An 11,861-nucleotide genomic window follows, 5' to 3' on the forward strand; every position below is an offset into this window, starting at 1 on the left:
ACAAACATATAGGATCATTTGATGCATTTAAAAAATGATTCCGCTTACAACACTTGGAGCAATTGGTTTCCTAAACCTTGACAATGATCCTACAACAATAAACCCAATAACTAACCATCAACACCCAAATAATAACCTTAAATGATCATTTAATCCAATGCATCAATCACAACTATCATCCCCCAACTTTACCATATATCAACAACTCAAGAACAAGAAGAAAAACCACTTATCACTACAAGAAAAGTGGGTTTCCGCAGCGTGCAAGATGCGCCGCGGAAAGGTATCCGCAGCGTGCATTGCACGCTGCGACGCACGCTGTAATGTTGAAATGCACGCTGCGACGCACGCTGTAATGTTGAAAGCCGTCGTAAGTTTGAAACTATTGGCAGCGTGCGGTTTACGCTGCGGTTTATACTAATAACGGCGTGCAAAGTGTGCTATTGATAGTTGACACTATTGGCAGCATGCGATTTACGCTGCGGGTTACTATAGTAATGGCGTTCAGAGTGTGCTATTGATAGTTAAACTATTAACAGCGTGCGATTTAAGCCGCGGTTAAATCTAATAACGGCGTGCAAATTATGCTATTGATAGTTATCCATGGCGTGCGAAATATGCTGTTGACGAACAATTAGCAGCGTGCAATGCGCCATGTTGTTGATGAACAACTAGCAGCGTGCCATGCACGCTGCGGTTAATAGTATCCATGGCATGCGAAATATGCTGTTGATAAGGTGGACAGTGTGCAGTTGCATGCTGCGATTAAAAGTAGGGATCTGTTTGTAGGAATTGACATGTTCAACATTGTACAAAGTGTACTGTCGATTTGGTTTATCAGCAACGTACATCAGATTAACGTTATTTAAATTATTATAAACCAAAATTGAAACAATAATACCAAAACTCAAGAGATTTATCACACCACATCCAACCAATCACCATAATTAAAGCAAAATAATAAGATAACATAAAAACTAAGTAATTAATGTCAAATCTCCTTTATCCAATAAGACAAAAAACTTGATAAAGTAAACAAAATACTAAGTAATATGATGGTTTGATGCAATAGTGTCTCTAACCCTACAACCAATAGGATCTGTATCAGTCACACAACACGAAAAATTTAGAAAACCATGCTACTGTGCTTCCAACGGCATCATCCAAAAAAATCATTTCAGAATTCGGTCGAATTAAGTCTACCTGCTCCACAGAAACTCTATCAACCCAAACTTTCCAACAAGATCCACCAAGAGGAACGTGATGCACTTTTATCGTTGGATCTGTGGATGCAATTCGACCTTCAGCAACAACTCCATCACCACACCAATGAAGCAACTTACATTTAGTATTTTCAGGGATATCTCCATGACTCACATTCTTTAAATTTGACTGCATATAAACAATACAAAGTATTAATTATGCCATATCTATTTTATAACAAATGTGGTTTAGATAACACAAACTTTTAAGATAGTTACCAGATATGCAACTTGATGTTGGTTCACATTATCAGCATTACCAAGATTTTTGGGACGATTGATATCACAGCCGCTACCAATATCATTTTCAATCCCAATACTGCCACCACTACCAACCTACATATTGAGATAAAGCAAAAAATATCTCAAACAACAAATCTCCAATGTAAGAAGATTCATTAGATTACATCTACTGTGAGGTCACTAGAAAATATACTGTGCGGAAGAATCACATTGCTAATGTCGTTTAATTACTAACCTGTTCTTGCTCATTTTGTTGCCTCCTATTTTGGAAAATAATGGACCTCATTTGTTGCACTTCTTGTTGAAGGCTGTGCATCATACTTTGAAGTTGTTTAATAGTTCCATTTGTTGCAAAGATGCTCCAACTTTTGAAGGTGTAACTCCAAAGCCCATTCCACGCACTCTACCACGAATTTCCTTCCCAAATACAATGCGAATTGCATCCTCAGTTTCTTTCTGCAAATAACAAACAAATAATTTTTGAAAAAATAATGAATTTAAGTTGACCAGTTTTTTTTTTTACAGAAATAAATTTATTACCATTTTTTCTCCAACAGCTTCACCACTAGGTTGTCCATTTTTCTTCTTATGGCCTTCCACCCATACTTTTATTCTTGTAATTGGTATATCAACAGAACTTGTTTTCTCCTTGAGTATGATGCATATAGAAATATATGAAAAATTCATTAGGAGCATAATTAAAAAAATGTATTATTACAATTAAAAATAAGAAAACTTTGAGAAGAACTTTTCATAAGGTTTTTCAAATAATAATAATTATCATAATGTGAGCCAAACGGGCATAACCTCTCCTGCTCATTGTGTGGTTGTATCTTTGTTCTCCCCTCATTGCCTTAAATTTTTCACTCTTTTCCTGAAAATAAAACCGAGGATTCAGTGAACTAGAACTCATATGACTTAAATTTAACAAGTGTAAAGGCGTCAAATATAATGTAAAAAGTTTAATCCATTGTTTTTTGAATAGTACCTGATCGGCCATTTTGATCGAGAATCGAAAAACACATACAATACTGAAATTACAATTTTTCCCATATTTGTGTGTATATATATGAGATACCAATGGAATTAAATTTTAATGAGTTATTGATACTATTGAACTGATACTTATGAGATAAATTATTTTCACAGTTCATCAAAAGCTTTAACAAAATTTTGACCTATATTTAACTAAATCAAAATTTTGACCTATATTTAACTAAATCAAAATTTGTGCACTCCATAATTTTATTTTTTAGGTATCCTGTAAAAACAAAAAAAACCAAAATTTTGTACATCTGTACTAAAGCCTAGGATAATCTATTAAAAGCTAAAAGCTAAAACAAAACAGTGTTAGTTCCTTGTTTTCAAGAAAGCAGAAATTGCATGCTGCAAAGCAAAAGAGAGATACAATTTTGGTCGAAGTTGGGTATGTTCCTTGTTTACTGTATACAGTGGTTCTTAGCCTAAGTTTATATAAACAGATTCCATTTTATTAGTTTTCTTTCTTCTATCCTTTCCTCTAGTAAACTGTTCATACACATTGTTCAATTGCTTGTTAGCAATACTTACCTCCTCATATTCCTTTTCTGAATATATGCTGTGAAACTGGTGGTTCTAGATTCGTCACAAGCTCTACAAAACACAACCTTGAAAAGTCACATGCATACCTTTTATACCTAAATTTTTTTTCTAGATAGAGCTGTTTCTTAGCCTTTTTCCTTGTCAGAATTAGACATCCATAAGCTGTAAGTGTTGAAACAATAGAATTCTTTATGATTAGTTGTCATGCAGATCAGCAGTTGCTGCTTATTTTTTCTTGTTTGTAGTCAAGATTGATTATTTAACAGTTAAACCCTTGCAACAAACTCAGCACATTCACTCAAGTTCTATTCCCTGCCCTGCTTCTCTATTGGGATGCTTTCAGGTGCAATCTAGAAAAAATCAACACATTATTTTTATGTTTAGTTAATGAACACCGTTGTTCTTTGAATACAGATTGCATCGTATGTTGCTTGTGGTTTCACATGCTGAAATTTATGTTATGTTACATCTCATCTTTGGCAGACTTCCACCAGCCTCTTCAGGAAGATGAACTTGAACAGAGCACAGTGGTTCAAATCTTGTTTCCTATTGACCCAAAACCGGTAAGTTTCTAAGGATAATACCAGCAAGAATGCTCATCTAGATGACAATTAAGAAGCCAATGTTCAGAATCTTCAGATGATGCAAACTGTGTTCATCTTTTGGATTTTTTGGTTCAATTTCCAAAACAAGTTCATTAGTTGATTTGAATATAACCAGAGAATTTCCTCTGACTTGATTAGTAAAACTGTTCAGGAGTTCTCTCATAAGCTTATTGAGGAAGAAGAAACAGTATTGTATGTATTACTAAATTAAAGCCCAAAAATAATAACAATTATATGGATGTATCAAACAGTTAAAAAATCCATAACAATGAATTGATACTAAATTACTTGATCAACCAATTGTATGTATTACTAAATTAAAGCCCAAAAATAATAACAATTATATGGATGTATCAAACAGTAAAAAAATCCATAACAATGAATTGATACTTACTTGAAATGGTTGTGATAGTGTCTTCTTTACAAACAAGTCCCATTGGTTTTTATCCATAAATTCGGGCTTCAAAAGACAAAGATCTCGTGAAGTCACTCGACCATCATCAACTTCTCGTATAAGTATTTGGAGTTTGGACTTTCTATCACGCCACAATTTACCCAACTTTTGAAAGATTGAATGTTTCTCACACTCCTCAACTTTATAGTTCAACTACACATTAAGAAGCATAAAAATATTCTACATTTTGTTATAAAATAGGAATAAAAAAAGTGATAATCATTACCTGAAGACAACACCACATCTTATTCTTCAATTCCTCGTCTAAGTCATTCCATCGATCTAATGGGTATGGCACAAATTCTTTTACCATGCAACCTAGAAAAGTGGCGTACTTGACCGAATTATCTCCAATTGCCAGTCCAAACTCATTATGTTCCAGATCTTTGGGCTGTTGTTGGCCACTAACCAAATTAAACTTTGATGGACCTCGTCCTTTTTTCTTATTAGTTTTGGCGTCATCAACTTGCTCTTTATCACGCAAATATTCTGATGAATTAGGTGGAGTGTTGGAGTCCACTCTCGATAGCTTATTAGCTATATTTTCCTACAAAATAGCACAAAGAGATATTATCATGTAAAATTGAGACTTTATTAAAATTAAAATAAACCAAAATTAACAAATTAATAAAATATCACCTGAACTTCATCTACAGATACCTTGCTGCGTTTTTGGCCCAATCTGCTCATTTTTTAATGCTGCATATGAAGATATAGTCAAACATGTAATATAACATGATAATTCGCTGAAAATAAAAAGAAAACAGACAAATGTATTGCAACAGTAAATAAAGTGTAATGGAACTTTTTAAATTAACTATAAAATCTACAACCAAAAATTTCAATCACGGATCTGTCACGTCAATTCCCTCACACTCATTTCTCGAATACGGTTCTTTCTCAGTAATGTTAATCTCTAGTGTGGACACATCAAGAGGTGTGGATGATGTATAGGCTTCCTCTTCAAGCAAATTCATGTTATGCATACCCCGAGGCGGCGCTTTCATCAACACATACTAGTTTGATTCATCATTGTCTCTAGAATAGAATACTTGTTTTGCTTGTGATGCTAAAATGAAAGGATCGCCTTCAAAAGTTCTTAGACCTTGGTGTAAGTTGACCAGTGTAAAACCATCTTCCATTTTGATTCCAGTTTCATGATTTGCCCAATCACACCTAAAAACGGGAACTTTGAAAGAATAGTAGTTTAGTAAAACAATATCTCGTATAACTCCATAGTATAATACTCTTCCAACAGTATGTGAATAATCATTCGCACTAGACTGACAAACAGTATCTGCTTCAATCGAAACACCACTATCTTGTGTCGACCTTTCAACATCAATTGTGTGGAATCGATATCCATTTATAATATAACCTATATAAGATATAACATGTTTTCTTGGACCATGTGCTAGCCATTGAATTCTGTCTGATGAGTTATCAAAAACATGTTTTGATAACCTATTGACCAAATGTTTCCATATGTCGCTTCTGTAACAATGTTTCATTAGTTAAGAAACGACGATCTGTTTGTTTAAGCTCCTCGATGTGCATCCTATTTAAAATCATTAAAGGGTGATTATTAGAATGTATGAATTATGTAATAGACAAAGGCTAATATGTTATGTAATTAACTATACTCAGTGTAAGTAAGGCTCAACTTCAGCAGTATTGAACAACACATATCGATGTGCAGCTTGCAACACATGGTCTTCTAGAACTTTTTCTTCTCCTTGAGAAATTGGGCGACCTTCCACTAATCAATTCTCCAAATCTTGATTTCGATTAGAACGGATACCAATACTAGCCGCTTTTTCTATATAGGCACTACAAAATCGCATTCGTTCTTCTGCAAGGTAACACTCAGCTATGCAACCCTCTGGCCTTGCTCGGTTCTTGACATACTCTTTAAGTGTTTTCATAAATCTAAATAACAAAACAAATTTCACATGAAACTACTGTTTGTAGCAAATTTAAATTATTTGTATAACATAATATTGGTCTAAAATTAAATTAATATCTATTACCTTTCAAATGGATACATCCAACGGAATTGGACAGGCCCACACAAGCGAGCCTCTCTTGCTAAATGAATTGTCAAATGAACCGAGATAGTGATGAAAGCGGGTGGAAAGTACCTTTCCAACATGCATAGAGTTTCAGCAATATTCTCCTCGAATTGTTCTAAACGATTCCTGTCTAACACTCTTTGACATAATTCATTGTAAAATGCACACAATAGAAATAGAGCACTACGTGGACCTTTAGGTAAAAGACTTCTCAATGCTACTGATAGCAATTGTTGCATTAGAACATGGCAATCATGAGATTTCAGTCCAATAAGCTTATGATCTTCTAAAGAAACACAGTTACCAATATTTGAGCTATAGCCATCGGGTAACTTTATTTTCTTCAATCTAGAGCAAAATACATTCATCTCTTTTTTAGACAATGTGTAAGGTGCAGCAGACAAGTGATACATATTTTTCCCTTTTTCTTGAGGATGTAATTCTTTTCTAATGTTTAAGTGCATCAAATCATTGCGAGCATTGAATCCATCTTTGGATTTTTTCTTTACGTTTAACAATCTGCCTATAATATTTTCGCAGACATTCTTTTCAACATGCATCACATCAAAGTTATGACGTAGCAGCAGTCCCTGCACGTAACCATTAACACATTTCATAGTATTAGTTCATGATTCATAAAAATTTATGAACAAAAAAAAATATTTATAAAACTTGATGAATAGAGTGCAAAATAACTCACACTCCAATATGGCAAACTGAAAAAAAATGGACTTTTTCTTCCACATTTGATCTGATTTTTGTACATTTATTGAACTATCATGCGTCTTTCTCTTTCTCTTTGCATTATTGATATCCTGACTCTTTTTTTTTCCCAGTCATTTTCAATGACTTTTACTGCATTGAGAATTTCTAAACCAGTCAAAGGCCTCGGTTTTCCTTTTCTCTCTTTTTTCCCATTAAACCACTTCTTTTTCTCACGAAATGGATGATCAGGAGCAAGAAATCTTCGGTGGCCTGAGTATGAAAACTTTCTACTGTACTTAAGCCACATAGAACATACGTCTTCACCGCATATTGGGCAACCAAATTTCCCTTTTGTGGCACATCCAGCTAGGTTTCCATAAGCTGGAAAATCATTGATTGTCCACATCAAGATAGCCTTCAGATTGAACATTGACTTGGTAAATGCATCAAATGCCTCCACACCTATGTCCCACAACTCATTTAAATCCTCCACAAGAGGTTCCAAGTACACATCTATATTATTTCCCGGTTGCTTTGGACCTGGTATTAGTAATGTTAACATAAGATTTTCCTTCGACATGCACTTCAATGGAGGAAGATTTTAATTGACCAAGATAACCGGCCAACAACTATATCTGGAACTAAGGTCACCAAAAGGGTTGAATCCATCTGTTGCAAGACCAAGACGAAGATTTCTAGGATCTGATGCAAAAGTAGGCCACTTGTGATTTATTGTATCCCAAGCTACTGAATCAACTGAATGACGCATCATATGATCTTGACTTTTGTGATTGGAGTGCCAAATCAAATCTTCAGCCATTTCTTCGGATTTAAACATCCTTTTAAATCTTGGTATCACAGGAAAATACCTTAGCACTTTTTCAGGAACTCCTTTACGAACTTTGAAGGTAACTTTGTCCACCTTCCATCTTGAAGAACCACACTTTGGACATGAGTCTAATTCTTTGAGCTCCTTTCTAAATAGACAACAATCGTTTGGGCAAGCATGAATCTTCTCAAATCCTAAATCAAATGGTTTCAACAACTTTTTCATCGAAAAAACAGTTTGTGGAAGTGTGGTTTTTTCTGGAAGCATGTCATCTAAGATCTTAAGAAGCTCATTGAAACTACTGTCAGTGTGACCATTAGTAGACTTGTAATTGTATAATGTGATAGATGCTGACAACTTTGTATAAGTCGTACATCCAGGGAAGAGAGGAGTTTCTGCATCTTCTAATAAATCAGCAAACTCGTAATCTCTTGCGTCAGACGTGGTGTGTCCAACCTCTTCATCTGAGACAAATCCCTATATAAGTGAAATGCCTCTCTACTTTCATCATCCGCTTCTTGAACTCCTTCTAAACTACCTTCACCTTCAAATTGTGGGGTATCAGTTTCACCATGGAAGAACCAAATCGTGTAAGAAGGATCGAACCCCTTGATAATTAAGTGCTCATACACTTTGTCAAATGTCATATACTTCTTATTTTTACAACGTATGCAAGGACATAATATTACATCACGTGCTTTGGCGTAGTCCTTGGCTTGTGCAAGAAATTTTTGAACCCCTTCTTCATATTCGGGTACAAGTCTTGAAGGCAAATGAATCCATTCTTTATCCATTTTGTAAATGACTCAAACCTTAACATTCAAATTAATATATGCCTTCAAATAATTTTCATTACTTCATAAATAAAATGATAAATGAATAAAAATATAACCTTAACTTCTCTCATAAAAATTAAAAATTAGCCACAAAACTGTTAAAGTAGATTTAATTCAAATCCAAAAAAAAATATTACCTGTCATCTAGCTCTAATATTAGCCACATAAATTCAAGACCAATAATACAAAATTTAGAACCTAAAGATTCATCAAGCAATACACTTAATATATGAAAAATGAATAGCACCAACACCAAGAAATGTGATTTTTCAAAAGGACAATTAATATTGCAAATCAAAAAAATGAAAGGAATGCTTCCTTTTTATTTGTCTTTATTTTTATTTTTTTATGATAAAAAAAATAAATTCTTTCAATAACATGCATCATTAATTGGCCCTTAGGTTGTAGAGGCAGGGGATGGGAAGTGCATGCTTTTATGATTAGGAAACAAATCAATTGATCGAAAAGCAATAATTAATCATTTTTCATAGTTATATTTCACCCGTATTCAACAACCACAACGACCACTTTTAAAGATGAAATTTAAAAATTTTCCCAATTATTATCATGTAAAATATCTACGTGACACACATGATTGACGTGGGCTGTAAAAATAAAGTTATAATCTCTTGCTAGAATCCGATTGGAGGGTGAAAGTATGTGGCAGAGGGAAGGAGACAAGATTGGCTGGCAAAGATTTTTGTGAGAATTACATTAAAATGGGAGGGGACAAAAACATATAATGCTTCTAAAACTATATCTAATCCATGAACCCCAAATTTTGTCTAAAATTTTCAAGTCTCGGGGCCAAATGTCGTTTCATATAATCGCAAGAATTTGCAAATTTTCTGCAGGCTATTCTTTAAATATAAGTTTGTGCATGGAAATATGATAACAATAGAGCCCCAGGTAAAGATCACTTCTACAATGCTGTAGATATTCCAATGTTTAAATACGTATGTAGGAAAATAAAATCAGAGACATATAAACTGGTACCTACTCTCCAGCGACTTATGCTGCAAAAGAAGATAAATGAGCTTAAGGACTCGCCGGGAGTGAAGTGGTGGCAGTAGAAACACACAAAAGTGCGAACTCAGAAGAAGCAGGCCTGGCTGCTGGCTGGGTTATTCATCGGAATAGGTTCATAAGCTGGAACGGCAGAATTGGATCGCAGGAAACGCCTTGGTGAGTGCTTGGAAAGGCTGGCTCGCAGGTGCAGCTTGGGCGGCGTCTGATGGGATATCAGATGGAGCAGCGACGGAGTTTGGATGGGTCGTGTAAACAGAAGGCGAAGAGGCTGGCCGTAGGCGGACGGTGAGACGGCGGTGGTAGAAGGAGCCGACAATGACTGAAGCTAGGTAGAGGAGCGATTGAGGGTTAGGCGATGAACGATGGGAAAAATTAAAAAGAAGAAGATTGGAGGGTTTTGATCGGGAAAAAACAGAGAGGCGTGATTATTTGGGGATATGGCGCCTTCTCAATTATAGAGTATTAATTTTGTTGCAGCGTGCATTGTGTGCGGTAAATATGTTTTTTACAGCTTGCATAATGCACGCCGTTAATAATGTTCCGCAACACATAGCGACGGTTATCAGACACCGTCGCTATTAGCGACGGTTTTATATTAAACCGTCGTCGATTTGAATTTCGCGATGGTTATCATTAAAACCGTCGCTAAATATAGCGACAGTGTCAATAAAACCTTCGCTAAATTTAAACATTTTTCTAAACCATTTTTCGCAGCGTGCTAATATGTATGCCGTGAATAATAATATTGACGGCATTCGATTAATGTATGCCGTTAATATCAATAATTCATTTTTTTAAAAAAATGAATTACTATTAACAGCGCACATAAGCATGCACGCTGTTAATAATACTATTTACGGCGTGCCTTTAGTGTGCGCTGCGAAAATTGCATAGGTTATCCTGCAGCGTGCTTTTACTGCACGCCGTTAATAATTAAAACCGTCGCTAAATATAGCGACAGTGTCAATAAAACCTTCGCTAAATTTAAACATTTTTCTAAACCATTTTTCGCAGCGTGCTAATATGTATGCCGTGAATAATAATATTGACGGCATGCGATTAATGTATGCCGTTAATATCAATAATTCATTTTTTTAAAAAATGAATTAATTCATTTTTTTTTTAAAAAAATGAATTACTATTAACAACGCACATAAACATGCACGCTGTTAATAATACTATTTACGGCGTGCCTTTAGTGTGCGCTGCGAAAATTGCATAGGTTATCCGCAGCGTGCTTTTACTGCACGCCATTAATAATTAAAACCGTCGTTAAATATAGCGACAGTGTCAATAAAACCTTCGCTAAATTTAAACATTTTTCTAAACCATTTTTCGCAGCGTGCTAATATGTATGCCGTGAATAATATTATTGACGGCATGCGATTAATGTATGCCGTTAATATCAATAATTCATTTTTTTTAAAAATGAATTACTATTAACAGCGCACATAAACATGCACGCTGTTAATAATACTATTTACGGCGTGCCTTTAGTGTGCGCTGCGAAAATTGCATAGGTTATCCGCAGCGTGCTTTTACTGCACGCCGTTAATAATACTATTCGCAGCGTTCTTTTACTTCACGCCGTTATTTCTGTCAAGTGCAACAATATTAACAGCGCACGTATGGATGCACGCCGTTAAAAGTACTATTCGCAGCGTGCCTTTAATGCACGCTGTTGATGACATGCTGCGAAAAATCATTTTTCTTGTAGTGTACCTTTGCTCCTTTCACTAAAAAGATGAAGTTCCAACTCCGGATTAAAGATTAATTGCTTGATTGAATGAGAGAATAAGAAGAAGATGAAGAACCCTAGCTTACAATCGATGGAGAAGAGAAAGGAAGAGAAGGGAAATGATGAAAAATGAAGTCTCAATCGATTTTATGCCTTAAAATACCAAAAACACGTTTTTACACTTTGTTGGGCGCCCGGGCGGACATCTTTTATCGCCCTAGCACGGACCTCTTTCTCAAAAACACAAAATTTCCAAACTAGGCGCGCTCGGGCGGACAACTCTTTCAGCTCGGGCGCGCTCTGCGCACAGCTACAACAAAGATTGCTTCCGAAACACCTCTTCCCTTCATAATTAGGAAAAGTGATAAACATAAAAGTTATAGCTCTATGTCTTGGCTTGCATCTCCAATTATCCTAATGCTATTTGAAGGTCTGAGTAAAGAGTTATGATCGATATCCCAACATGTGTCACTGGAGGAACGACGATATGATCGACACACTTTGGGG

The 11,861-nt window shown here is 35.3% G+C and overlaps 2 protein-coding genes across 7 annotated transcripts; both read right to left on the minus strand.

The window, feature by feature from the left end:
- Window positions 1-978: 978 nt before the first annotated feature.
- LOC142525284 (uncharacterized) lies at window positions 979-10,030 on the minus strand. 6 transcript variants are annotated; one of them, XM_075629524.1, is made up of 8 exons: window positions 9,584-10,030; window positions 4,806-4,844; window positions 4,372-4,692; window positions 4,086-4,298; window positions 2,046-2,379; window positions 1,741-1,961; window positions 1,482-1,598; window positions 979-1,392 (listed from the first exon to the last, which is right to left on the minus strand). In XM_075629524.1, exons 2-5 carry the CDS (start codon window positions 4,833-4,835, stop codon window positions 2,269-2,271), a joined length of 675 nt encoding a protein of 224 aa, XP_075485639.1. In that variant the 5' UTR covers window positions 4,836-4,844; window positions 9,584-10,030; the 3' UTR covers window positions 979-1,392; window positions 1,482-1,598; window positions 1,741-1,961; window positions 2,046-2,268. The 6 variants fall into 6 exon arrangements, with proteins under 6 accessions (XP_075485639.1, XP_075485637.1, XP_075485641.1 ...); XM_075629522.1 differs by having other exon boundaries at window positions 4,785-4,844; XM_075629526.1 differs by lacking the exon at window positions 9,584-10,030 and having other exon boundaries at window positions 2,046-2,153; window positions 2,313-2,379; window positions 4,785-4,944.
- LOC142523858 (uncharacterized) lies at window positions 5,162-8,545 on the minus strand. Its single transcript, XM_075627587.1, has 6 exons — window positions 8,290-8,545; window positions 7,574-8,215; window positions 7,038-7,462; window positions 6,176-6,807; window positions 5,618-5,703; window positions 5,162-5,523 (listed from the first exon to the last, which is right to left on the minus strand). Exons 1-6 carry the CDS (start codon window positions 8,543-8,545, stop codon window positions 5,162-5,164), a joined length of 2,403 nt encoding a protein of 800 aa, XP_075483702.1.
- Window positions 10,031-11,861: the final 1,831 nt, after the last annotated feature.

This window comes from Primulina tabacum, chromosome 14 (assembly GCF_025594145.1).
Source record: "Primulina tabacum isolate GXHZ01 chromosome 14, ASM2559414v2, whole genome shotgun sequence".
Lineage (NCBI taxonomy): Eukaryota > Viridiplantae > Streptophyta > Magnoliopsida > Lamiales > Gesneriaceae > Primulina > Primulina tabacum.

What these genes read in the sequence shown, in the direction of transcription:
- LOC142523858 (XM_075627587.1), bottom strand. Translation starts at nt 8,545, where the DNA reads ATGGATAAAGAATGGATTCATTTGCCTTCAAGACTTGTACCCGAATAT. An exon ending in AGATGGATTCAACCCTTTTG is followed by an intron (nt 7,463 to 7,573) that starts GTGACCTTAGTT and finishes TACTAATACCAG; the next exon opens with GTCCAAAGCAACCGGGAAAT. An exon ending in TGGATGTATCCATTTGAAAG is followed by an intron (nt 5,704 to 6,175) that starts GTAATAGATATT and finishes GATTTTAAATAG; the next exon opens with GATGCACATCGAGGAGCTTA.
- LOC142525284 (XM_075629522.1), bottom strand. Translation starts at nt 4,835, where the DNA reads ATGAGCAGATTGGGCCAAAAACGCAGCAAGGTATCTGTAGATGAAGTT. An exon ending in TATCTGTAGATGAAGTTCAG is followed by an intron (nt 4,693 to 4,784) that starts GTGATATTTTAT and finishes GCTATTTTGTAG; the next exon opens with GAAAATATAGCTAATAAGCT. An exon ending in CACTATCACAACCATTTCAA is followed by an intron (nt 2,380 to 4,085) that starts GTAAGTATCAAT and finishes TTTTATTTTCAG; the next exon opens with GAAAAGAGTGAAAAATTTAA.